At 45.4% G+C, this 27,761-nt stretch overlaps 2 protein-coding genes across 10 annotated transcripts in view; one reads left to right on the top strand and one right to left on the bottom strand.

The window, feature by feature from the left end:
• Positions 1-125: 125 nt before the first annotated feature.
• ENO1 (enolase 1) lies at positions 126-20,428 on the bottom strand. The gene is made up of 12 exons (XM_073317192.1): positions 20,322-20,428; positions 14,223-14,316; positions 11,267-11,362; positions 8,120-8,178; positions 7,100-7,169; positions 6,472-6,605; positions 5,577-5,799; positions 3,371-3,568; positions 2,754-2,955; positions 2,277-2,385; positions 1,677-1,735; positions 126-590 (listed from the first exon to the last, which is right to left on the bottom strand). The coding sequence occupies exons 2-12, from the start codon at positions 14,305-14,307 to the stop codon at positions 521-523; spliced, it is 1,305 nt and encodes a 434-aa protein (XP_073173293.1). The 5' UTR covers positions 14,308-14,316; positions 20,322-20,428; the 3' UTR covers positions 126-520.
• Positions 19,955-27,761, top strand: part of CA6 (carbonic anhydrase 6) — a 46,838-nt gene continuing 39,031 nt past the window's right edge. Inside the window, exons 1-3 of one of the 9 annotated variants that reach the window (XM_073317185.1) lie at positions 19,955-20,158; positions 21,166-21,239; positions 25,951-26,164. The gene's annotated coding sequence lies outside the window, so the exon portion shown is untranslated. Of the gene's footprint in view, positions 20,159-20,604; positions 21,240-25,637; positions 25,656-25,950; positions 26,165-27,761 lie in introns of those variants that run through there. The other 8 variants (XM_073317186.1, XM_073317184.1, XM_073317191.1 and 5 more) reach the window with 8 other exon arrangements.

Raw genomic sequence — 27,761 nt, 5'->3', positions numbered from 1 at the left:
CACTAGCCAGGACCCACAATAGGAGAGCCTTCAGCAGTAGGTGTGCGCGCGCACAGACTAGGGATAGGGAAGGGGTGCACACCAGTGAGACTTCTCACGGAATAACTCCAGGCAACACTCACTGCTGGGCTGTTTGATGCTTTTATTTGCCTCACAACACTACTATTTCCTGTTTGCAGGAACCTCAGGCTGCACTGCAAGTTACACAGCTCCACACACTTAAACAGGGGGAAGTATAGGTTTATGCCCACACTCAGCAAGGTCAAAGTGGGGTCTTAAAACATGGTTCAAATTTTTTAAATACACAAAACCCCCAGAGGGACTGTTCTACAGAAGCATCAAAGCGCTTAAGAGCAACAGGTAGAGCTGGGGAACACTAGGTGAAATACAGTCTAGGGTGAGAGGCCCTGCAAACTGGTCTTGTTCCTTCAGCTGCCCTTCTTTCTAATACAGGTAAATAATGGTCTAATCAGGTGACTAGTGCTTTAAACCAGAACCAGGGCTGTCTGACCCGCGGAGCTTAGTTGATACGGGGGTTCCTGAAGTTCCTGCCGGCAAAGCGGGCCTTGCTTCCGAGTTCCTCCTCAATTCTGTTTGGGAAAAGAGGGGGACCAAACAAAAGAGAAAGGAGTGTAAGCACAGAACGTGGTACATCTATTTGCATGACTGCCTGGCTGGACTGGCAGCAACAACAGTGAGGGAGCAAAACCCACCCACAGAGTAGTACTGTAGAGGACAGTGATCTCACCACACACGCTTGAAGCCCTCCCTGTGACATTTCTGCCACAAAACCGAAGTTCAGCAGCCAACACAAGCTAGCGTGTTTTACACTGTGCCACTGATCATATGCGGTTTCCAAATATGCAGCTGAATTTGGGCTTGTCTTTTTGTGGGGCACAAGCACCTTGGCGAGGGACAGTATTTTCCTTCATGTCATACCCATGGAGGAGTCAAGAGTCTGCTTAGTAGCTGACCACATGCATTGCATGCTGTGCCCCACCCAGCTATGGACAAGACATTCTGCTGACCTTCACATGAACAGTTAACGTCTACACCTCATGCCAAGCAACTCTCGGGTATTGCAGGATACTTCCTAACTATAATCTCCCTGTGGTGTATTCAGTGTGTTTAAGTGCAGTGCCGTCCATACCAAGGGCAATGACTCCAGTTGCTGTCAAGGCATGGCATAGCATAAGCAGCACAGACATTGGCTGATTATTTATGTTTTCTGAGCTAAAAGTGGTAGCATTTCATAGAACTAGGGTTGCCACAGGTCACGAGATAAGGGCTTCTTCATTTGAATAGAGGGACCAAGCTGTGGCTACACCACCTATGTTTATAAGCCCACAGGGGCAACATGGAAAGTTCTACAAGGGCCAGCTAGGGACCCCCCCAAATCTTTGAGGCACTTAGCCCTTTGTATTTGGTCAGTCCAGAATGCATGGCAGCACCCACTGGTCTCCCTACAGTCAGCTAGGAAGGTCTTAGCCAGTGTTAGCATGTGCCCTAGCATGGCAATGGAGACTGCTCTGGTTCCACTGGACTCTTGGAGAGCCAGCACAGCATCACCAGAGACCAAGTCGTCAGACGGACAATGTCTTATACCCTGTTCTTAGAGCAAGCCCGCAGGCTACTTAGTCCCCTTCCTCCCCACTCCAATCCAGAGCAATCCTCACCTCAGGAGCTGATTGTACTTTGCTAGACGCTCAGATCTGCAAGGGGCACCAGTCTTGATCTGAAAGAAAGGTCAGTAAGTTACTTTGGGGTTAAAACAGATCTGCTCTTAAGAGTTGAAGGTGTGAAGACAAATGCCCTCCTATGGTAGGAGATAAGAACAATCATGTCCTTAATAATAATAAATCGAGTTGAGCATGGTGGAAGGACAGAAACAATCAGAAGTTTGATCAGCTAACCTGAATTAAGCTGGGTGGAAATTGGATTCCAGCAGTGAATAGTGCACTCACTCATTTTATTGCTGGAAGTTACAGTATCAGGAAATCCTGGCACACCCACATGGATTAATCTGAAAGATTCCTCCCTTGTTTTAGTAGTGACATCACAAGGAAACAATATCTCCGCTTACTGAGAAAGAGCATCAGTATGTTTTGCCATAGCTACTATTACAGATTGGTGGCCTCCCATATAGCAATAGAGGGAAATCCTTGTGCCTCAGAGGTCATTAGGATCATCTATTTCTTGCTACAAAATGACTTCTGTTCTATGAAAGAAGAAAGCCAGGTGACTAGAGGGGGACCATTCCAGGTACAGACACTGACCTGTCCAGTGCAGAGACCAACCACCAGGTCAGCAATGAAGGTATCTTCAGTCTCTCCAGAACGGTGACTCACCATCACACCCCAGCCATTGGACTGCGCAAGCTTGCAGCTAAAGCAAGAGAAATAGGAGTAAGATTCTCACCACTCGTACAAAGGATACCAAGTATTGCTAATTACTGCATGATCCAGCTTCAGGTTTATTCAGTTAATGTTGATATTGGTGTTAAGGATGCAATGATGCACTGCCAAGAGAGTTATTCAGAGAAGCGAAACAGTCATCCAGCCCATTGCTCCACAGCTTGTGGCTGACTTGTTTTAAGATGTTTCAAGCACTGCACTGAATACTCTTCCATCAGGAGGAAGAAGACAGTTTTGTGTGTGTGTGTGTGTAAGTAATTCAGGTGGTATTTGAAGTGCAAGTACCTAGCCCCACAGTGATGTTATGAAGTTGGTCTGTATATCTGTAAGGTGACTTACGCCTGCAGGGATTCCATGACAGAGCCAATCTGGTTCACTTTGAGCAACAGGCAGTTGCATGATTTCTCCTCCACAGCTTTAGCAATACGCTTAGGATTGGTCACAGTCAGGTCATCACCCACCACTTGAACACCCACGCTGGCAGTGAACTTCTTCCAAGCTGACCAGTCATCCTGGTCAAAGGGATCTTCAACCGACACCACTGAGAAGGGAAGCAGAAGGGGTTTTTTAATTAACAGCCTCAGCATCCAGGAAGAGTTCAAGCCGTGGCACTTGAAATATCATTTAACAGAGTCTAGTGCTCCTAAAGGCAAAGCTAATTATAGCCAGGTGATGTTTAGGGTTATGACATCTACTTATGCACCTGACACCTCCCTGCTCAGGACTTTGCATAAGCAGCTTTGAAACTGCATCTACTACGAAGCAAATCCCAAGCACAGGATTAAAGGCTATTTTATGAACTGTTTAACCTCCACTCCAGCCCACTCAGTTTCTTGAGTTCTACTCCTGTCTGTCCTCTTGCAGTGCACCAAGAGGTGGTGGGAGGAGGAAGACCTGCCAGGGAGTACACCGTCTATTACTGGCTGCCTGTTAACTGAGCAGCATGTACCACTTACATGGGTAGCTCTTGATAAAGCTCTTGTACAGATCAGCCAGCTGGTCAGGAGAGATGTATCTGCTGGGGTCATCAGGAGACTTGAAGTCCAGGTCGTACTTTCCATCACGATAGAACTCTGAGGCAGCCACATCCATCCCAATGACCACCTTGTCAGTGTAGCCAGCCTTGCTGATCGCAGTCTTCAGCAGCTCCAGAGCTGGAAGGTTAGATAGTGGGTTATAATGAATTCCTGGGTAACACTTTTAACACCACTTTTGTAGAAAATGCATGCTGTAAGCCTCAAGATGATCCACATTCTATTACTATCTTATCCGGGGGGCCTTGGGCAAGTCACTGACCTCTCCCCATCTGTAAAATGAGATTATTCCTTACCAGCCTTTTAGGGGTGTTACAAGGTCTTATTGACCAATGACTGTACAGCACCAGATACTCCTGGAGCATTTTACCACTTCATTTATCTTTATGATACCCCATATCAGCCTCACAGAGATACTTAACAATCTTCACCCACCATTGACATGAAGCCACCTCTGAGGTGGAGTGCAACTGCCCATATCAACATCAGTTAACAATTAAAGGACAGGAAATGAATAGCATTTCCAGTTTCAACTGCAGTGGGAATTTAGCTAGGCACGAAGTAATGGCCTGCCTGAATCCTGTCTAGTTTCAACTCCTGCAGAAGCACAGACAGAGCTGGTAAGGGGAAAGGTCCTGAGAGGCATTAATAGAAGTCAAAGTAGTAAATTTAGCCTGATGTTGAGTGGGACAGAAGAGGACTGTATTTCCCCTAGTGATCTGTCAGGATTCCAGTTACACACATTCCCCTCTTTTCCTTGGAAATGAGAGGTTATTTCTGACAGGAGGCATGGCTGATGAATCCTCTAAAACATGATACCACTTGGCAGTCTGAAGAGCAAAGTGCTGGATGATCACCCATGCAACAGAAATACAAACCCATCCCTCCATGGCCTCTCCCAGATTTAGAGGAGAGTGGCTGCTGGACCTGCCAGACTGTGTACAGTAACAACTTTGATCAGTACTTTTTAGAAAAAGTAAACAGTTGATATTAGAGTAGGGCAAGCTGCAAAAGCAGCAGCCAGTACTAACACAAGTCTGTGGAACTTCCAGAACTCAAAGAGTTGTGTTAATTGTTTGCTATTTATATTTAACCAGCAGCTTCATTTTTAAAAAATGCCAGTGTAGAAAACCAATAGACTGTCCATTCAGTACCATGAAGGGGAAGAAGCTGCCTGTAGAGTCAGAGACTCTGGGACTCTAGTGTTTGCTCAAGCATCTCTAATGTTGCTGAAGGGACTGCTATGTAGAGGTTGGACAGTTATGCACCATAATGGTTACAGTGAAAACTGTCAGTTACATTCAAAACTGAAACAGCTTTCTGCTGATGCAGAGGTGTTCAGTTCCCCTGTGGCTCAGAGGCTGCTCCCCTGCCACCAACTTGGCAGACACACAGCATTTGCTGGAGGCTCCTCGGTAAATGTATTTTCCATGTTGCTGGAAAGCAGATCCCCTTTCCCGGAGGCTTGTGCTGTCTCAGGGACTGAGGAATTGGAACAGAGGCCACCTTTGTTCCACTTCCCCAGCAGCTTTTCTTGCTCACTGATTATTACAGTGCAAGCTGTCCCTTCTCTCTGGAGCATTAGGAGACAGACCAGCCCCAGTGAAGTCTCTTCACTTATTTACTTTTGAGCAACAGCAACCTTAGGCATAAGAACTAGAAGAGTTTAACCACACTGCTAGCTGGGATGGGGTGTCCTCCACCCAGCATACATAGGAAATGAAATTTATGGAAAAATTATATCACCTTGTTAATCCACATGAATTCATGGAATGGAGCTACTAGTCCCTACCCGCACATGGCCAAGTATGTCTCCATCTCCTGTTGGCCATTTAGCCTTCTGGAGTCAGTGATAGGGGGCATTCAGTACACCAGCTTTGCACTGGAAGCCCTATGCGACTGGACCAGCCCCTCTGGGAAAATGGAAGGGGGATGGATGTATACTTCAGTGACCATTAAGAGCTAATAGAAAGGAAGAAGTCCCTCCACCAGAGATCAGCAAGACTGTTAGGCCAGTAGCCTGACATATTTGGAGCCTATGATGGGCTGAAGCAGCTGAGCCAGTTACACAGCCTTGCACACGACTGTTGGTAGAGTTCTAGTTTCTCCACTCATCTCTGCTTTGTACCTTCTTTGTTCTCCAAGATGTTGGGTGCAAAACCACCCTCGTCACCCACATTGGTTGCATCCTTTCCATACTTCTCCTTGATGACATTCTTCAAGTTGTGGTAGACCTCAGCACCAATACGCATTGCTTCCTTGAAGCTCTCAGCACCAACCGGGAGGATCATGAACTCCTGCATGGCCAGCTTGTTACCAGCATGGGACCCACCATTGATCACATTGAAAGCCTTGACAGAAGAGAACAGAGGAAGAGTTAGCTACTCCACTTCGCCCTCCATCTTTAGCCATGACCAATACAGTGTAACTAAGCAGTGCAATGAGATATGCCCATTTCCCTTTCCACCAAACAAGCTGTCCAGAACACCCACCCTTATCCTGGACCTGTGGAAATCAACGGAAACACACCTACTGAATCATAGGTGTAGGATCAAACACCTAATCATTTGGACCCCATTCTACTATGCTGCTGGCTCACTCACCCTGGACATGGAATGCATTCTTATTCTGCATGAAACTCTTGCATGCTCTCCCTGAATAAGGAATCAAGGGAGAGTTGCTCCTTAACTCTCCTGTCACTTGAGTTTACAATGAAGACCACCATGCATAGGTAGGTCTATTTCATCTGTGCTTTAAACCAAGGGTGACAATCCAGACGGGTTCTACTAGGAGACCCTCAAATTCCTGAGGCCAAGAGATAGGCTGCTCTCCCAAATCAGAGTACTGTGCTAATGCATCTTGCATAGTCAGTCTTCAAAGGATGGGGAATGAGATTTTTCAAGCACACATGAGTTAGAAGCAAGAGGCCCTGTGAAAGTCAATGAGACTTGTGCTCCTAAATCACAGAGGAAAATGCCACCCAGGCAGATTAAGTATCCAAATGTCTGACTCAGGAAACCTACAGGAACTGGCAGGATGACTTCTGGGTTTCCCGCAAGGTCAGCAATGTGACGATACAGGGGGACCCCCTTCTCAGCAGCACCGGCTTTGCACACAGCCAGAGACACACCCAGAATGGCATTAGCCCCAAACTTGGCTGAAACAAAAACAAAACAATTACATGGTTTATATAGACAATGCCAATCCTCCTCAAAAAGCAACACCTCAGCAGCACTATTGTGATAACTGTTTTAAAATGTATAAACCACAAACTTATACAACTCCCCTTTCCTTCACTCCCACTCTAAGATGGCATGAAGTTCAGAGTAACTTACAATAGTTTAGACATGGAATTCTCATGAAAGTCTCTATGGGCACACGCACTGCCAGTATACATCCTAGTAGGTACACAGTACCTACAATCACAGCAGCAGAACTGATTGTGAAGTGGATGCCTTATTTCTTAACAGCTATCCCTTTACTCAATTAGAGATGGCCATCAACTACTTCAGCACCATGATGTAGGGTTAATCATGGATAGAGTACACTTCTCTTGGCCCTCCCAAACAACCTCAATTACTTTGCACCACAATGCGGCACATTCCTGGTGCTGAAAAGGTACATCTGTGTGTTGTGGAAAAAGACACTTACACTTGTTTTCTGATCCATCCATCTCCAGCATCAGTTTGTCAATCTTCTCTTGCTCCACAACGTTTATGTTCTGCAAAGGGAAGAAGAGTGAAACCCCAAGAAATAAAGCCATGCTGTACAGTTCAAAGCAATCCCCCTTCTCCAGTGTCACCTACCTGTAGATTCCCCCCAAATTTCAACTTCAAAACCTGTCACTAATTTGAGGTCAGATGATACCTCAGGTGTATGTCCGGCAGACATGAAGAATTTCATGAGGGTAACTAAGTAGCAGCAGAGCTAAGAGGCTAGACATGCATTGTGATTGTATGTGAATTTCAGCTTCTAGCTAATTATAGCAGGACTTGAAGTTCAGTGGATACACCAAAGAGAGCCAATAGGAAACTCAAACCCTGGTGAATTCCAACTGTCTTACTCTTGAACTCTGAAGGACACCCTTAAACATGCCTCATTTGAAGGACACTGCCCTTGGCCTCATCCTGGCCTGGCAGAGGAGAAACCAATGAAGGTTTATATTCCTCCTTTAGCAAGTACAAAGGTCCAGTGATCCTAGCTCAATGAGACTCTACACTCAAGAGTATGACTTCAGAATAGCTTTGTAATCAGATGGACTCCTTCAGACAAACTGAAGCTATATATGAAACCAAACCCCATGCTTTCTTTAAAAGACAGCTGTCAGAATGAAGTGCCATTACATTTTCATTTTGAATGCTGGACACCAGGAATAAATATGCACTGAGTTCACCATTTAGACTGTTGTATGCAGCAACACATGCAACATTACCCCAGACTAAGTCACAGATGACCAGAACAAGTGATGCTATTCTGGCTAAGTTAGGGTTACATTTGCACTTTTTAATGGAAACAGTTACTGGATTCAGAAGAGAGTTATTTTAGGTCGATTTGTTCTCATGCACTCATACACAGGCCAGCTACACATCCAGCTCCTTTAAAAAGGGACAAAAAAAATAGAGCTAGAAAATCTACTTGCGTTAAATGAGGTTAAACAACGAATGCTCCTACCTTGCTAATCAGTGCAGGTGCAATTGTTTTATTGATGTGCCCAACAGCTTTTGAGACACCTGGAAGGAACAAGCAAATCAATCACTAATCAAACACAGGCTAAGCAGGCATTAGTAGATGATCACTTGAAAAAAATCCAACCCCAATCACCTGTCATTCAGATTCTCCCCTAACAAAACCTTAGACTTGGTAGTGAAAGCTAAGTTCTTTCAGAAGGTGATCTCAGGTGAGTGGCAAGTTATATCATGGAAATAGCCATCCTCTAGGAATGCCTGCTGAAAGGTTAGTTTGCAAGACCATGCACTGGAGGAGTCTGTCCAAGTGACAGGTTGCAATAAACGCACATGACCATTACCTGAGTACAACACGCTGGAGCCAGGAACTCGTTAACATATTTAACAGCTCTGGATACACCTGACAGAAGTGAAATGGACAAGAGAGTAAAGGAAGAGATGAAGGCCCACAAAAGAACACAAAAGCAGACTGTGCAAATGAAGGAAGAAGTCACAAAAGTGCAGAGAAAGTTTCGCAGTAGTTTCAAAGATGAGCAAAATGCCCCATATTAAGCAACAGAACAGAAGCCAGCGGATTCACAAGGTAGTGGAAGTTGACGCATCTCCAGTCAGTCAGATGGATTATTTCCCCCAGCAATGTCTCAATTCTAGAGTCCAGCCTTGAATTTGCAAACCTTCAGGTTCCTATTGGCTGAACATGCCAACTTCTGGATAAGGAGGCCATTAGGATACTTAAGGAGAAGGGCTGCTCCTGTAAGTGCATGTGGGGTGCCAGAGGAGGGGAGGATTTCTTCTTTGAGGGTTTAAATAAATAGACAACTGGGTGTTTAATATCTGCAACCCTGTCTTGTTTTGACTACTAGAGCACCATCATAATCCAGGCCTAGCTGAGGCAGAACCACTTTCTTTTACATTAGTGTCCTCTCAGTTGGAAGAGTGGTTAGTGTTACACTGAACATCAGACCCTACGTGCAGATATTAAAGCTTTGTCTTTTGCTGAAGCAGTTGGCGCCTGTACAAAATGCTGCATGTCAGCCAACATTTTCCTGGGATAAAAAAAATTATCTATATGAATTAAAGAGAAATGGGGCTTCTGAACACAACACCACACCAATTCTCTACAGGACACTGCACATCCCAGCTGTTCAACCTGCAGTCAAACACTCCACTGAGTCTATTGTGGCCACCAAGTATGCAATGACAGAAGACCAATCCACTCCCAAACCCAGGTAGATTCTGCTTCTTTCCTCTATCAGCCAAGACCATAGTAATTAACTAGCCAACCAACACCAGCCTAGTGACCCGGATAGCCTCCCCCATTCTCAAAGATGATCTGAGCAGACAAGTGCTTCAAATATTCCTTTGTTCAGAACACATGGAGCAGGTGAGGTAAGAGGCTGCTAAGCCTAGCAAAGCCTGATTAAATCTGCATTATTAAACAGCCTCTGATGACCTACAGAAGGCTTTCCAAAGCAATCGGTTTGGAAATATTTCTATTGTATTTCCTACATTCCACTCCTCTTTGTTCTTCGAGTCTGTTGGCTCCTGCTGCTTATTCCCTACCTGACATAAATAGTCTTCAGACATCAGACCTGTGGAAGATCATGTATTTTTTCAAACACAGGGCTATGACTCCAGATGCAAAATAAGCAGCAGGAGCAGATAAGCCCTTAAAATTATATTTGAACAAGAAAACTCCTAGCCACATGAAGCGTTTATGGGACCGTTTCCAAATGCCATATAGGCAGTTTTGTTAAGTTGTAGACAGCACAAGCTCTTCAATTCTTCCTAGGAGGCTTTTCTTAACCATACTGCCCAGACCAAGCTCTGCTTTGGTAATCTGGGCATATTTGAAGTTACTCTCTCACCGCTCAGATGAAATTAAGGACAAACAGTTCCATCTCCCCAGACCAGAGTCAAAGAAATCTTGACTGCAATGGAGTTTATGAAGCACCATAGAGGCCTCCAACCTTTCCACTTAAAAACACCAGCCCCTCAAGAGTCACGGGACTATCTTCAGTGTTATTTGATCACACTCCCATTTAACCAATCAATTTCCCAAGTGATTTACAATGAGAGAAAAAAGGGAGCTAAACCTAGCCACTCTTATGAGCCTTGGCAAGCAATTTGCTGAGAAGCAAGATGTTTTAGGATTACAAACGTGAAATTGCTCAAGAACTCTATTACCTAAATGCACAGGCTTTCTATACTATTTGATAGGTTCCCTTGGCACATGGGCTTTCACAGTGGTAGTGTATGGATATACTTTTTCAGACCCTTCCCAAAGGTCAGTTTAAAAGGCAACTATGCTTTCTATGAAAACCGAATTTGATCTTCTGTCCCAAACAGGTCACCGCAGACCATGAACAGTTGCACTGAACATTGGACAGCATCTGCAGACAGTCCAATGCTCACATGCAAGCTCTTTTGAGCTCGGCTCAGGACTGCTCTACCAGATACTCTTAATTTTAGATTCCATATATCATTACACCAATTGTTACCAAATGGTTCAGGGAAGAGAATGCTTCAAGCACTCACCCTACAAGCAGTCTTCCATTTCTATGAACGATCTTTGTGATTAACTGGCAAATAAGGATAATGGACTATTGGGGGTAGGTTGTTTAGATGCCCATTAGCCTGAATGCATTATTATCTAGCACAGAACAAGTGCCCTGAGGTGTGTCAACATGCAGTGCAGCAAAGTGGGGTAATGAACTTGCCTACTCCATACTGTACTAGAATGCCATGACCAGCTAACAAAAAAAACCCCAACAAACAAACAAAGTGACTGAGCTCTATATACTTAGGCATATACAACAATCTCTGGCTCTTATTACGGCTAATTTTCTGAGGAAATAGGCATCCACTGCTCCCATTGTCTTCAAGAGGAGCTGTGTGGGTATACTACACTTTTGAACAGTATTGGAGCACTTCTGTGCAATGGGTCAACTGACTTGCTGTTAAGGGATTGCAAGTTAGCCAGTAACCATGTGCTAAGTGAAGGGGGATGTGATGGAAATATAAAGATGCCAGCATACTACCTATGGCAACAGCACTGGTGCATGAGTGTTTGCAGCAACACCTCCAGCAGAACCGCTGAGGCTGGACCCTGGAAAGGAAAGAATGGATTTACCTTTTCCCAGGAAGCGAGTCTTGTCATTGTCACGAAGCTCCAGAGCCTCATAGATTCCAGTGGAGGCACCACTAGGTACGGCAGCTCTAAACAGACCTGAGTATAGCAGGAGAGAAGAGAGAACAATCTCAGCATGGCAAGATCTAGGGAGGTTCTGCGTCTTCTTTATCCCAACCTAAAACTACGAGTATTGCAGCACCGGGAATGCTGCTCCCTCCACACTATGAGGTCTCTCTCCTGGATCAGGAAGAGTTACTCTTCCGAGTCATGCTTGGGCAACACAATAAGCCAACTCAGGCTGCTCAATGTGCAGATGGGCTGAATATCAAGACTGACAGCTTGCTGGATGGATGGTATTGAGTCAGGAAAAGCCCATCCATCATCTGAATAAGCCACGCTTTCCCAGATGAACTAGGAGTTGGAGGTATCTAGCTTAACAGTGGTATTATTTCCTAAGTCCCCCTCCTCAAAAAAGAAATCCAAAAAACTTAAAACAACCAAAACTCAATTCCCAACAAAAAGCACCATTGCCAGGGCTGGCCCACTAGTTCTATGCAGAGAACCTAAATTGAATCCTTTGCTCTTGGGCGAGCAGGTGTTTGGCGTGGGGCTGGGAGGGGAGGAGGGCATCGGGAAGGTTGAGTGTGCTACATAATGCTCAGCATCACCATCACTGTGTCCCGGGGAAGCAGACAAAGGTTTCATCATCTCATCAGGCAAGGTCACTCTTCGGAAGCAGGCAAAGTGGTTTAGACAGACAGAGCCGTGGCTGAAGGTTTCAGATCAGCACCCCAATTTACCAATTGAAGCCCAAGGTTAATGTGTGCCCTGAAGATGTGTTAAGCTGTGGCTCAATTGGGGGAATGGAGATGGGAGAGATAAGGGCAGGTCATCCTATGGAGAATGTAGTCCCCAGAGATGCTATCTGGTCATTTGAGGGGAAGACCCCTCAAGGTGGGCACAAAACTGCAGACATACCACTCTTCTAGCTGAGGATGTTACCCTGCAGAACAGAACATGGAGAGTACTAGAGTTCATCCAGTCTCTGGAGTGATATGCCAGCTTTGATTTCTCTAGCCTTCCTCCCTCAAGCAGAAGTCTGATATGGAATGTCATTAAGAGACGGCATTCATCTTTCCATGCAGAGCTAAGCTGTTTGATTAGTGCATTACAGCTATTGTGATTGCTCATTCCAAGCCACGCTTGTACGGGTTTGTTCAATGGAAGTGTCTGATCTTGTAAGAGATGGCGCAATAAGTAACAAAGACCCAATGAGTAAGGGTGGAGGGAAAAGGCCTTGCAGCAACCAAAACAGATGAAGGATGTTAGATATACAAACACAATTACAGCTAAGCAGCTGTCTAGTCATGTCTGTGTCCACATTAAACAGCTACACAAAGTTACAGCAAAGGGAAGTGTGTTGGCAGATGTCATTAGGCAGGCAGTGCAGCAAGAGACCTGGAGCAGAGCTAACTGCAACGCAAGAGAGATAGCCACAACTTCCTCTAATTAAGCAGAGAGAGCTTCTAGAGGGAAAGCAAGAATGTATATGCATAGAGCTGAGTTTGCCAAAGCCCAATGTTGCGGGAGTTGTGAAAGCACAGCAGAGCAAGTGACATTGATAGTTGTTAAAGTGGGGGAAATAAGACCCCCCACTTACACTGGGATTTTGCTCCAGCTACACCATCCATGAAGCTTATCCTAGTTTCAAGCAGAAATCCCCATTGATGCAAATGCTAGAGGTCTGAATTAATGAAGTACAAACTGCTGCACTATTGATGTGTCTTGTCCTTCTTAGTTTATTTTCCTGGTGCTCCTACTTATCTGTGGTTGGGAAGCCTTACATAGAGAGGGAAAGTCCCAGCTCTGTTCAAGACATGACCATAGTACATTTGAAGAAAACACCTCATTGTCCATGCTCAGATTAATTATGCCACTGAATCCATATAAATAGAATAGGATATCATCACTGCAACTTAACGTATTCAGTATAGAATTAGGTGAAGAGCGTTTCATTCTCAGTTTGGGTTTGCACTTTCCTATCAGTGCTAGCTTAGGAGAAGTTCAGATTCTGAGACCCATTCACCTTCTCTTTACCACTCATCAGCTCTTCCAGCAGCTAAATCTCAATGCTGCACTTCACAGGAAGTCCTATGGCTACAGATACTCACATCAAATACATGATTACAGGATCATGCAGAAGAGGCTGGGAGAGGAACCCCGCAAGTGCACACATTCAGTGCCAGAGAGAAAACAAGTGTAGTGACAAGCCATTTAAAATTTGTATGATTCTCCCATGCCTCAGTGTGGCTTAAATGCAAGAGTTTCTAGCCCTAATCTTGGGAGGGGGGAGGGGGGCGCCCACGCCTACAGTTCCTTCCTGGAGTTACACTAGAGATGAATTTTTCCCTTATTATTCATGAAGCCCAACTCAAGCTGACCACTATTTGTAAAGTAATTTGCAGTTTAAAATTATGCTAGCATACATCAGGTTCCTAACAAAGCCAGCAAGACCAATAACTAAAGAGATTAGATTCCCCCGGCACAGAAATACTGGGCTGAGATGTGTTCCTTTCTATCACAATACGGCACACCTGGAGATTTCAGCTTTTCCCATTTAATTAGGAAGCTTTATCTCATCCATCCTAGGAGACAGAGCAGACTGAAATAGATAGGGCTTTAAAGCACCACTTTTCACGTAAGTTTTGGCTGCTATCCTTGTTTGTTTGCGTCCCTCTCCTCTAAATATCCTCCCCTATAAGTCAGCCTCAGACCCCAAGCAAGCAGGAGGCCCATGAAGAATGAAAGGAGTGTTCACCACAGTATGTACACAACACTGAACTCTCATTCTTGGCAGTGAGGTTTTGTACCAATCATCTTTCTACTTCGACTGATGTAGGCAGCCCAGACTGATATGTGGCAGGAGTAGATGGACCTAGGCAGAAACAAGACTCACCTTTGCTGGTATAGAGGTCTACCTCAACAGTGGGGTTCCCACGTGAGTCAAAGATTTCACGAGCATGGATCTTGAGTATGGACATTTTGAGTATCTGCCAAGAAAAAAAAAAGATTTAATATTCTGAAAGACAGACACGGCACAGGAACCCTTAGTACCACTAAAGGTCATGTATGCAGTTCCATAAATATTGCTAGTCACTTTTTTTTTTAAAGTTCCTGTTCGCACAGGAGAAAGCCACCATCAAATCTCTTCCCTCTGCTAAGGTGTCAGTTATGAGTTTGAGGAAGCATAACCTGTTCATTCAGGCTAGGATTTTCCAAGGAGCCTAAGGCGGTGAGATGCCTAATTCCTTTAGGCTCAATTCCCTTAGACTCCTTAAAAGATACCACACTTAGATAATAATGAAGCAACACTGACACACAGGAACTAGCTGAAACCACTTTTGTTGAGAGAGACTTCAGTGCAGGAGCTCCCATTTAGCGCATGTAAGAGCAGATTCTGGGACCTGAATGTAACCAAATCCTGAAATGGAAAGAGGCAGCTACGTGTGTTAATTAGTTATGTCTCTAGTCAAGGGCAAGTTACTGTACGGCTAGCTTCTGCTGCATTTGATATGAAGTGTGTTAATGGTGTTCTCCTCCATTTGGAGGAAGAACTTTTGTTTCACATCTAGTTTTCTCCATACATTTTTTTCCTTGTCCAAAAAACCCACAACCAGCAGGAAGTGATCCTTCAATCAAGGACCTGTTGACTTCTCATTGAGCAATACTGTGCTTTCACAGTGAATCTTGGAGCAACAGCTCACTAAGTGGAATAAGGATTCAGAGTCAGTTTTTATAAATACTACTCTCACTTCAAAAACAATGAGGAATACTTGTGGCACCTTAGACTAAAAAATTTATTTGGGCATAAAGCTTTCATGGGCTATTTCCAGAGCAGCCATAATACACTCTGAAATCAGTCTCCATTTCAAGGTTTTTTTAGTACCCAGCCATTCAGCTAAAGCCAGCAGCACGGATTAACTAGGGCAAACTACAGAGAAAACACCTTTCATATCTACCTCAGCTGCATTCCAAAGTAAATATCCAAGAAGGATATGCGGGCATGTCATTTCCTTGCATGGTGTTGCCTATTACAGGGCTAAGCTACCTGCTTTGTAACATTAACATTGCTCTAGCTTTAGCTGCGATGCTAAAAACCTTGCAAAGGAGATCATTTTTTGGGAAATAAATGTTTTTCCATTTTCAAGGTTAAAGAACATTTTAAATGTCCATCGTTTATTGTGCACCCCATCACTGGAGGTACTGTCAAACTGGCTGTGTTCCTATTTGCTACTCCCCTCAGCCCATTTGTTTGAGAACAGGCATTATTTACTGCAGTTATATAAGCGTGGCTATGTTTTAAAGCAACTCATGCAAGTGCCTGCGTGCCATGATTTAGCAGTGTGGTTAGTTTCTTTAAAGAGAGCAGAGCTTAGTCTCAAATAAAAAATATTGCATTAGACGGAAATAATTGTAAGCTAGTTTGTTTGGCAAATCAGTCATAGGTAGGGACAGCATACAGGAGTGATCATGAGTTGCCTTTGAGATGATAAAGGCTCAAGGGACAGGTGTTAAAATGCTGCGATTACAGGTCTGAGACTGATTTTGCCTTCCTCTCTTTCAGGAGCTATCCCTCTTCCCAAAATTATGTCCTTAATCTCTCTCCACTACAAGGAAAGAAGACAGCTTTGTTTAGTCCCTTTACTTTGAATCCTCTCTGATTCATTTGACAGTGAGGTAGTAGAAAACCTGGGGATGAAAGGATTTTAATTCTATTTTTCTGCTCTATTGTAAGAGCCTTAAACTGAGCCATCAATTTTCAGAGGCAGGTCTGTATGAAGAGTCCTGGAGTTTTAGAACCCTGACCGCTAGCCCAATTGCAAGTATCGAGGTAATTAACATTCCCCCTCTTTTCCTTGCTGTTTTCCAGTGCACAGACCTCTACAATGCTGTTTAGTGGCCATCATGAAATACTGCCCTTCCTTGATGCAGGAATCCCTCCTTTATCCTAGAAAGGCTGCTTTTAACGCAAAGCTGATTAGGCTCTTGCATATGTTGTCTCTTACTTTCATTTTCAGGGCTGCACCATGATCAGAAAGCACCTGATCAGACACGCTACCTTTAGTGGGATATGCCAGTTTACATGGAAATCTAGTTAAACAACATGTAAACTGTTTCTTTTTTTTAAAAAAGTAGACTTGTTACCAAGGAAATACTCATTATAAGCTTCCAGTGCGCTTGTCTCCCTCAGTTGAAATGATAACCAGGCATTAATATTACTCTATTACTCAAATGTCCTTGACAAGTGACCTCCCCAGAAGTCCCTCCCCTTCCTTAGCAGCTATGCTCAGTTTACAGCACTGCAGTATTTCAGACCTGTACCAAACCAGTTTTATTTTAACCCTTGATGAGCCTCTTCACCCCTGTCTTCACAGAGTCATTTTGCCCAGGAATGGTTGGTAGGGAACAGCATCTGTCTACAAGATACAGTCTGACTCATCATGAGCCCAGCGTAAATCATTTGCTTCCATGAACTGTCTGCTTGGACAACCGTGATTCAATCAACCACAGCTATAGAGGGAAAAAGAAGAACAAGCAGGAGCATGTCACAGCTGTGCTTAGGTCTGCTTGTGCTCATTTCATTGGTTACATAAGTGGGGAGACAGGGCTGTAAAAACAGGAACCCCCCCCCCCCGAGAGAGCATTCTGGAACACAGTAAGCTCACATTTACCATTCCAAGCCTCCAATGCTTCATGGCAGAACTAATCAGAAATGAGTCAAACCTGGGGAGTGGCTGTTTCATAAGTGACAGGTTTCAGAGTAACAGCCGTGTTAGTCTGTCTTTGCAAAAAGAAAAGGAGTACTTGTGGCACCTTAGAGACTAACCAATTTATTTGAGCATGAGCTGTAGCTCACAAAAGCTCATGCTCAAATAAATTGGTTAGTCTCTAAGGTGCCACAAGTACTCCTTTTCTTGTTTCATAAGTGATTTTCAAGTTACATATAGTCCCCCCCTTATTTCTGTGATCCACTCAGTCAATGGTCCCCGTAAGATGAGGGGATACCTGCATCCATTTAGAGAGGTGTGGTCTAGCATCTGGAAATTAAGGAGTCCCAAATTCTAATCCCACTGATGCACCAAATCCTTGTGTCCCTCATCCTATACTGTATACGGGGACAACACACCTACCAGATGGATAACAAGTACTACATGAATGCCTAGTGTACTTTATACTAATTTACAGATTCTTGGGTCAGCTCTTCAAAGGAGGTGTTTTTACAGCAAAATGACCTTTACTACTTGCATAAAGATTAAAAATAAGAACACTGTGCCTCCCCTCCACTAGGCTATACAGCAAGATACCTCACTGAAGTCGGGTATCTTGCTGTAAAAACTCCCTTTTTTGGCAGTGAAAACATAGTCTGAAGGTAATGGACAGCCTTTGCAGATGCACATAACAGGCTATGGGACAATGAGATAATCCAAATCGTGGGGGTAAGCCCACCACAGAACCTTGAATGCCCTGCCACTGAAAATGCAACTGTACAGAATGAGAATTGCAAGCTATTTGTTGCAAAGTTGCATTTGGTCCTGAAAAGCATATCCTGGAGGTTTCTGCAGACTCACAAGGCTCCTCCCCAACCTTCCCTTACTCTCTGGATAAGACTGACATCACCACCTCCAATTATGAACAGTTCCAGTAAGATTAGGCTCTGGCCTATTACTTCCACTCTTTAGCATTCCAGAGAGGATAGGTATGGGTCTCCAAGGAAGACTTCAACAAGGGTACCATCGGATTCCACCCCATGTCTTCCCCTCCCTCCGTGTATTCCTCATTCATCCCTATGCCCTAAGTGTGATGCAACTATGAGAATGCTGCTTGGCATCTATCATAGCAGGGAATGCAGGAAGTCAGGAAATAACAGACTACTCAAAATCAGTTTTTTAATAAAATGGAGATCAAGGACTGAATTGCCTCAATTTGTGGTTTTGGAAGTGAAATATCAATACTTCCCGTACAGCTCAAAACCCATATCCCTGCCCTATGACTCAGCATGTTAAGTAACGGAAAGAAATCTCTGAAGTCTGGATGACTAAAAACTTCTCCTGACTAGCTGTACAAACCCCATGAGAGTCAAAAGGAGAATTTCCACTACTAGTTTTCACACTCAGACGAAGACTGTGGTAACCCCCGGCAAGTATTATGCAGCCACCTTTCTCGCAGTACTGTTCCAAAGATAAAAGCAACATTTAATTATTTTCACTATTAAGATTTCATAAAAACATATGAATGGCCATACTGGGTCAGACCAACGGTCCATTTGGGAACATATGTTGGTCAAGAATGTTGATCTAGAAATAAATTAAATATTTGAGAAGCAGAGCTGAAGGACAGCTACTGTTGCAAAAGAGGGAAAGGTTCAAAGCTGTAACCTACTACAGACAGTCACTGTTAATTAAAGCCTGCTGCAAAATACTCACTAGTCTGTACCCATCATGTTAACGGGTTTCAGAGTAGCAGGTGGGTTAGTCTGTGTCCGCAAAAAGAAAAGGAGTACTTGTGGCACCTTAGAGACTAACCAATTTATTTGAGCATAAGCTTTCGTGAGCTACAGAATCCGATGAAGTGAGCTGTAGTCCACGAAAGCTTATGCTCAAGTACATCGGTTAGTCTCTAAGGTGCCACAAGTATTCCTTTTTTTATCATGTTAACAGTTACTGAACTAAGGAACCACTCCTTTGCATGGTGATTCATTTTTCTCAGTAACATGATGTCCACTCCTACTAAAAGTATTATAAGCATCATGAAAAAAGGGAGTAATAGGTAGAGCACATAGATTAGAATACTCTTGTGAGTCATGAGAAGCAGGCTGAAAAAAAGCACCATTCCCCTTGTGAGACCACATGCTGATTGGCCTGCAAGAGTCCTGCAACAGTCAGCATGGCCCAGGGGCCTACAGGCCTTGTAAATCAATACATAACCCTGCAACGTAAACCTGCATTGAAGGGGACTTGGTATGTGAGGCACGAATGCTGCTGCTATGCCAGCTGCTTAACCCTAATATTTCAGCAGTACTGACTTTCCCTGGCTCCACATGGCTTTGAACATTTGTCTGCGGACACTGTCTGGGAGTAAAACCCACACAACTAAGTGAAGTTTGGGGTGGGTTGTTTTTTTTTGGGGGGGGCAGGGTGCGGGCAGACAGAAGAGCAGCAAAGGGAAGGTGCAAAGAGGAAGTAGGAAGTCTCTTACCTAAGGAACGTTTCCTCCTCAACTGGTCAGTTTCACTGCCCCCCACCCCCGGCCAAGAGATCCCTCAGATTAGCCAAGGGCACAAAGTACACACAAAACCCGATTTAACTGGGGAACGAAGCAGCCTGGTGGGGGTCTGACCTGCCCCCCACAATGTCTCCCGGCCAACCAAAGCGCTACACTGCGGTCACCGCGGAAACCGGCTCAGTGCACGGGGCACGTGTGTAGCCTCTGGTCGGGGCAGGGGAGGGCTGTAAAACGGAGCACCCAGGAGCGCGTTTGAACGGACCGTGGCTGCCCGTCCCGCCTCTCACACGAGTCCCCGGGGTCGAGTCCCCCCCCCCGCCCCCGCCGGGCCGGCCGCAGACTCAGGCGGGGGCTGCAGGAGGCGGCGGGGGCGGGCGCCGAGGAGCCGGAGGAAGCGGTAGCAGCAGCCGCCGCAGCGCGGCGGGAAAGGCCCGTGCACCAGCCCGCGCCTCCCTCCCGACGCGGCCGCTGCTGTGCGCGGGCCGGCTCTGCCGCACCCTGGCTGCGGGGTGGGGTGGGGGGGGGATATTCTTCTCCCCACCCCCGGGGGGCGACACAGCCCCTCCTGCTGCCACGCACCCCATCTTCCGGCGAGGGCAGCCTCCTGAGGTGAAGGGAGGCCGGGGGGGCGGCAGCATCCATTCCCCCACCCACCCCCGCCGGCACCCTACTGGCATCCGCCCCCCCCCCCCAACTTGGTGCGCCCCGAGGCCGGGCAGCTCTCGTGCCCGGGAGGGGGGGGGGGGTGCTGCAGCGAGGCCGCCCCGCTTACCTCAGGCGCAGCGGCAGAGCAGAGGGCAAGTCACGCGCAGCTCGCGCTCCAAGGCGACTGGGGAAGAGGCAGGCGGCTCGCGCTGGGCTATAGTCCCTCCCATGCAGATGAGGGGCGGCCCGGCCCGGCCCCGCCGCGGCTGGCCCTGCCCACTCGCCCGTCTCTGATTGGCCGCGCGGGGCTCGCGCCAGCCCTGGGGCGCGTGCGCTACGTGCCGGGCTGGGTGTTTCAGTCATGGAAAAATCCCATTCTGCTGGGCGCGGGCGGCAGCCCCTGCGCTCTCCGGCCGGCGCGGGGGGGGGGGCGCAGTTGCATAGGGCCCCCGCCCCCCCCCCCCCCAAGCCGCTCGTGGAGCGGGGGGGCCCGCTTTGGTCTTCCACCCAAATACCGTTCATCTCACTGAGCGCGGACTGGTGAACAAGCGCATCGTGTGTGTCGTGCTGGTCCATTTTTTGGTTTGTGGAAGTGATGCAATTAGTCCTGGATGAAGGGGGGGAGCCCTCAAAATTGTCCTGTTTAGGGGCCCGCATGGGGACCGAATGCACCAGGCACCAGCTTGCAAGCACCATGCCACCCGCTCACAGGCCAAGCACTTAAGGAGTACACAGCTCAGGATGGGGATAATCGAGAACCGAGGAACGAGGAGGCCAGTTTGCACCACAGTGCTTTTTTGGGTAGCCCATTATTATCCACTCAGAAAGCTAAGGTCTCACCTCTAGCAAAGGCAAAGTAGGTACCAGACCGTGGAAAAGCGCAGCTCAGGAGGGGAACGATTAAGAGCAACTGAAATGAGTTTGACAGTACTAGGTTAGATTTTGAAAAATACTATTTTCCATTCATAAAGCTAAAGTCAGCTCTGGCAATGTGATTTATCCTGGCCAAACCAAAGGAACAGGACCAGGGGAAGAGCAGCTAAGGGTAAGATAATTTATGGCGCATGCCACATGTTCCTAGCAAGAATTTTCATTCGCCTTCTCTTCCCCCCCCCCCCCCCCCCGGCAACATTTTTATCCATTCCAAGCTCTAAGAAAGCCATAGGAGAAGCCACATACAAAAAGTTGGGGGAAATGAAGGGTGGTGGAAGAATCCATGAAAACAGCAAACACATTGATGGGGGCAGACAATTGCTAAAAATGTCATGTCTTGCTGTTAGTGCTCGTTCCAGTAGGACTGAGTACTGGAGAAGTGTATCTAGAGGTAATGCTAACCAGGAAGAAGAAAAGGAGGACTTGTGGCACCTTAGAGCCTAAAATTTATTTGAGCATAAGCTTTCGTGAGCTACAGCTCACTTCGTCGGATGCATTCAGTGGAAAATACAGTGGGGAGATTAATATACATAGAGAACATGAAATAATGGGTGTTACCATACACACTGTAAGGAAAGCGATCACTTAAGATGAGCTATTACCAGCAGAAGAGTGGGGGGAGAAAACCTTTTGTAGTGATAATCAAGGTGGGCCATTTTCAGCAGTTGACAAGAACGTCTGAGGGACAGTGGGGAGAGGAGTGGGGGGGAAATAAACATGGGGAAATAGTTTTACTTTGTGTAATGACCCATCCACTCCCAGTCTCTATTCAAGCCTAAATTAATTGTACCCAGTTTGCAAATTAATTCCAATTCAGTAGTCTTTCATTGGAGTCTGTTTTTGAAGTTTTTTTGTTGAAGAATTGCCACTTTTAGGTCTGTAATCGAGTGACCAGAGAGATTGAAGTGTTCTCCGACTGGTTTTTGAATGTTATAATTCTTGACGTATGATTTGTGTCCATTTATTCTTTTACATAGAGACTGTCCAGTTTGGCCAATGTACATGGCAGAGGGGCATTGCTGGCACATGATGGCATATATCACATTGGTAGATGTGCAGGTGAATGAGCCTCTGATAGTGTGGCTGATGTGATTAGGCCCTATGATGGTGTCTCCTGAATAGATATGTGGACACAGTTGGCAGTGGGCTTTGTTGCAAGGATAGGTTCCTGGGTTAGTGGTTCTGGTGTGTGGTTGCTGGTGAGTAGCAAGGCATTTTACATTTTATTAACCATTCAGAAACTCAGGCCCCAAGATCTAGGAAGGCCAAAGAATCAGAGATTGGAAAACATAGCTAACACATACATTTCATTTGGCACTTTGCAACAAGATTTCTGAGGCTCGAAAGCAGTGGTTATTCTGAAAGGGAAGGGGAAAAGGGGATTTCCCTGCCACTCTGGAGGGTTTCACTCCTCATCCCTACCTTTAGATTCATCTCAGCCACCCCTCTAGGGATGACTTGCAGCCCTGGCTCAAAAAGAGAGATTTTAAAAGAAATTTTCCATTTGTACATAGAGAACGAACCAGAACATTTAAGTTGCATAGTCCCTATTGGTGTGGTATCCAGGCTCTGTTATACCAAATATTTAAAAAATACAAATAATACAAAGCTACCCTCTAGGCAGCACAGAAACTGTCACCCATGCTTTAATTAGTGTTAATTAATTAATTAATCTCCCCCACCAAAAAATCTCTGGAAGAGGATATCCCTGTACAGTTATATCCCCTTTCTACAGATGGCTGGGAGAACAGCCATCCTTGTTAACGACATAGGTCCCAATTCTGCAAACACTTATAGACATGAGCTCATCGGGACTACTTGTGTACATAAGCGTCTGCAGGATCAGAGCCATCATTGTTAACAACAGGCGTTTTGGTGCCTAAAGAATGCCGGATCCATGCCAAGGGGAGTTTTTCGTTCTGTGGCAAAGCTCTCAGGACTAGATCCACAAAAGGGACTCAGACTCAGCATTGCAATAGCTAATGCTGAGGCGCCCTGCTGCCAAGTGGAATCCACAGCTGAGTTAGGTGCCCATGCTCCCTATACAATGCATGGGGAGAGTTAGACTCCTTTAAGAATGGGATTCACAAAAGCCACCATATCAAGTGGGGAGCCGCTTAAGCTGGCCCATAGCAAGTGCTGAGGAGGAGAGAGATGTCCTAAGCCCCGCCCCACAAAGGGCTTTATTTCATGATAATGACTGTGCAGCAGTGTAAGTCAAAGGATTTAGGTGCCTACATCTGGGCCGGAGGGAGGCGCCTTCCTCAGGTTAGAATTCACAATCACATACCTGCTCCTGGCGTTAGATGCCTAAGCCCTTTCTCACAACAAAATGAGGTGAAGCCCCACCCCTATAAACTTTCAGCCTGGTGGTTAGACCACCCACCCTGCAGTGTTTTCTGTGGAGTCCAATCCAGTAGGCAGCTTCTGAGAACGCCTAGAGGATTGGGCCACACAGGTAAGGTAGGTGGGGTGATGCCTAGTTTGAGGTTTCTGCTGGGGCTTAGGTATGAGCTAGGCACCCAAAGCACCGAGACTGAGGCAGCTGTGCATATGCTCACTGGCAGATTTGTAGGGGGCTTTTCCAGTGGAAATTTAGGTGCCTAGGGACTTCAGGCAGCACCTGAGCAGAGGTTTTGAGAATCTACAGTTTGGATTTAGATGCCTAACAAGGCTCTGCTTCAAAGGCCATTGAAGTCCATGGGAATATTTCCATTGTTTTTAATTGGCTTTGGCTCAGGACCTGAGTGGCTTTATATGTGAGAAAAAGCCACGGATTTGTCAGTTTCAATATTTATATATTGGAGAGAGGGATTTAAAATGTTTATTGTTGTTAAAATCCAAGCTAGGGCCCTGATCCTGCAAAGATTTATGCAGGTATGTAACTTTACTCAGGTCAGTAGTCCCACTGAAATCATGTGAAGCCTCACCTGAGTAAAGTTACATACATGCATAGGTGTTTGCAAGTTAGGGGCTGGTAGCAATACATAAAATAGGGATCATGGCTACAATGCATACACAAAGGGAAAATACATTGATACCCACACCTAGCAAAGGCACCAAGAAATTGTACAGGAAACAAACTTTAAAGCATTGAAATTGAGACTTGGAAACTGAACAGTTCAGACAATTATATTCATCACATTAGTCACATAGTGCCTCTTATGCACAGATCTCAGCATGCTGCACTGTCATTAAAATGAAATAAAGCACAAGAAGGAGGGTATGTCTACACTTGGGAGCTATGTGGGCACAACTCCATAGTGTAGATACAGCCTATACTGGCAGAAGGGGCTTTTACATCAGTGTGGGAATACCACCTCCTGAACAAGCACATCCGTTAGGTCAGCATAGCTACATTGATCAGGGGTGCACATAAATCCCCTAGCCCCATGGAATTCTTCCTTCCACTATAGCAGAAATTATCCACATTTTCTTCAGTGAAGGTCCTTTGGAATCTGAGCATCTCCTGGGTTAGTTTTGCATAGAAGTGTTGGGGCAGGGGCTGGGAAACAGAATCTCTCCCCCCCCCTCCACTTTGTTGCTGGCATTGAATAGGGGGTATCCGTGGCTCCATGAAAATTCCTTGCCTCCAACATTTCATCCTATTACACAAGAAATATTTCAGTCAACTTTGTTTTTCTTTTAACCAGCCCCTTAAAAAACAAAAGAGGATTTTGCCTACACTTAGGAATAAAACTGCCAATTTTTGAAAAGCTACAGTGACTCAGAACACAGCAGTCCATCTCCTGAGATGTACAGGCTGCCAAGACCACACTGCCCCAGTGCTCGGCTGTCTCAGTTGGGTCAAATAAAAGGTTTTGGTCCCCACTTTCAGAGCCTTCAGGATCCTTGATGCTAAGAGCCGACGTTGACCATATCCTCCCCAGACAGCTACTTCTCATTCTTGATCTTGGGAACTCAGGAGACAGAGGTTTTCCAGTGATGGGTCATGAATCTGAACTTCAGTCCCGGCACAGATCAGGATAACCAGGGACCTCAGCATTTCCAGAGCAAAATGCAAACCCCACTTCTTTAACCCAGCGTTTCCATAATAACACCAGTAAAACACAAACAATGCTGAATCCCTACAGAGTAGGGGGGAAAGAGAGAAATAGATCTTTTATGCACACTTTGTCATTGGACAAGGTGCTAGGATACCAGAATGATGGGCATGGTATGTAAATCAAAATCTGCCAATGTTGGAACTCATTTGTAATAATAGAGGTATACATTATAGATGTCTCACCACCTAGGAATATAATCCAGTTTCCTTATGGTCTAAAATCATTTTCCTTTAATGGGATTTTTATAGACAGCCAGCCTAGCTATTCCCCTTATTATTATGGACTGTGACAAATTTACAGACGATATGCATCTAATCATTTATCCCATGCTCATTACTCTAGTATCTGAGGGGGCAATCCTGCTTCCACTCCTGTTTGAAATTTTTCAGCATGAGGGTTAAGAATGGCAACTCTGCCATGAAATGCCTGGCTGAGATTATCTGCTGAGGATTCCAAAGCATGTAAGCACAAGACCACAACCTGCACAGATCAGGACTTGCTAGTCAATTCATTAATATAGCCAATAGCCTATTACATAAACGCAGCGTACATTCCAGGGTGTGGGTTTACAGCACCTTGTATGCACATCCAGAGTGCTGCAGGAGTGGGGGATTCTACTTCAGACCTCACAACACACCTGAGGAGCGCGAATATCACCATATTACTGCTTACACATCATCCACATCTACCATATCCAGCAGATCTCTTTGTGTGTGCCTGCCAACTTGCATGTTGTTGACGTGTTCCCCCAAAAAGCAGAACTTCCAGCTGAGGATTCCGTTCTGGGACCGAGTGTTCTTGTAATCAAGGCTTCCTGATCTTCTGGCCTAACTCATCGCTCTGCATGGCTAGGGTGTCGCTGGTCCAGAGAAATGCTGTAATGGAAGCAGCACTCAGCACTGTGATGCTCTGATTTCCTCCCTCTATCGACTCTACAGACCGAGCTATTTAAGAAGCAGACGTTAGAAAGGTAATGGTGCACGTTAGACTAATGCTGGTTTGTGGGCTTCTTTTAAAAACATTACATGAATATTTGAATGTTTATTCACAGTTGCCTGCCTGGCTCCAGGTGCTGAATCTCAGAGCATTTCTCTCTGCTGTCACGCTTTTTGCAGCCATTGATCCATTGATTAGGTTTTAATGCACCAGGATAATGAAATGACTTAGCATGATCGTTATTTTGAAATTCTTATGACCTTTGTTTTCCACTTCTTCCCTAACCCACCCCATCCCTCACCCAGATTTCTTAAGGGCAGACAAGTGGAAGTACTGTGAATGCTTCCAAAAGCCACCTCCTTCACCAGCACCTAAATGCCAAATTGAAACTCATTGCCTGAGGGTAATTTCCAACCCATAACACCCCAGTTATCTGCCCACCTGTGGCATAATTAGCAGGGTTGTAGTTGAAGATCGTATACAAAGTTTGATCCTTTTAGATGTAATGCAGGTACTCAGGCACCAAGATCATGAGCTGATATCAATACCTAGATAGTGTGTAGGTGTATGTGTCTGCGTGCTATCATCCCATGTGCATAGGCAGGCCAGAATCTGCTCTCAAGAAACCGAGTTACAAATCCTGTATGACTGCAGCGACCTCACTCTGCCATCTGATCTGAGAATCATGCACATTGACGTGGGGTTTTATCCTGACTTCAATGGACTTTGGATTAGGTTGTTGGTGAGGAAGTCACTCTTCCATAGTTCATTATCCAACCAGCTGGAATGGGCCAAAGGGCTTATGGATCTTGATAACCAGGCCAGAGATTGTGTGGATAAGGTTTCCCCATCTAAGAGGTTCTCAAGGGGTTTATTCAATCAGATACATGCTTTCACTGGTACTTTAAAATGCAATAGGTATTGGATTCACTACTGACCTGTAGTGGGTGACAGTGTGGACTCTGGTTTGGGCACGTCCGTGCATAAGTTATATGCAGTGCATCAGGCATCAGTCTATGTGTCCATATATGTAAATACACTGCTGTGTACACATTCACCAATGAGAATACAGTACTATGAATGTACCTTATTTAAAATATAATGTCAATGCAAGTCAGTTGTAGTCCTTATAACCAAACGAGGGCTAACATGCCCAGAATGAGAAAGGGAGTAATTTTTATATATGAAATGATCACAGGTCTATTTTCAAACTTCAGGAGAGAGGTATTTATAAATATATCCAAGCCGCAAGGAAGGCTGAAAAAGTTAATGCTGACAAGCTAAGAGGGAAGTTCAAATGCAATCACCTGGCATTGTTGAGGGTTTGAGGTGAAACCAAAGGCTTTTAATCCAGCCGATCATGAACTGCCAAGAACTGAACAACCTGAAGGAAATTGCTGCTGATGTAACCTATGACAAGAGAAAACTTGTATGAAAAATTATTAAGTAATCACCTGGGTAGGTGCTGACGTGCTGAATACTGTACTGCACCTTGCTGTAGATTCTGGGTTCTTTACAGCTCTGATCTTTTTCTAGCATTTAAAGTCTGGTACAGTTATGGACAAGATGTCAAGACCAGGAACTGACTAGTCATTAATTGGCTTGTCATTAAGGAAGTAAATTTGCAATTT

This window comes from Lepidochelys kempii, chromosome 18, assembly GCF_965140265.1.
Source record: "Lepidochelys kempii isolate rLepKem1 chromosome 18, rLepKem1.hap2, whole genome shotgun sequence".
NCBI classification, from domain to species: domain Eukaryota; kingdom Metazoa; phylum Chordata; order Testudines; family Cheloniidae; genus Lepidochelys; species Lepidochelys kempii.
This window is presented reverse-complemented; position numbering and strand designations above follow the sequence as displayed.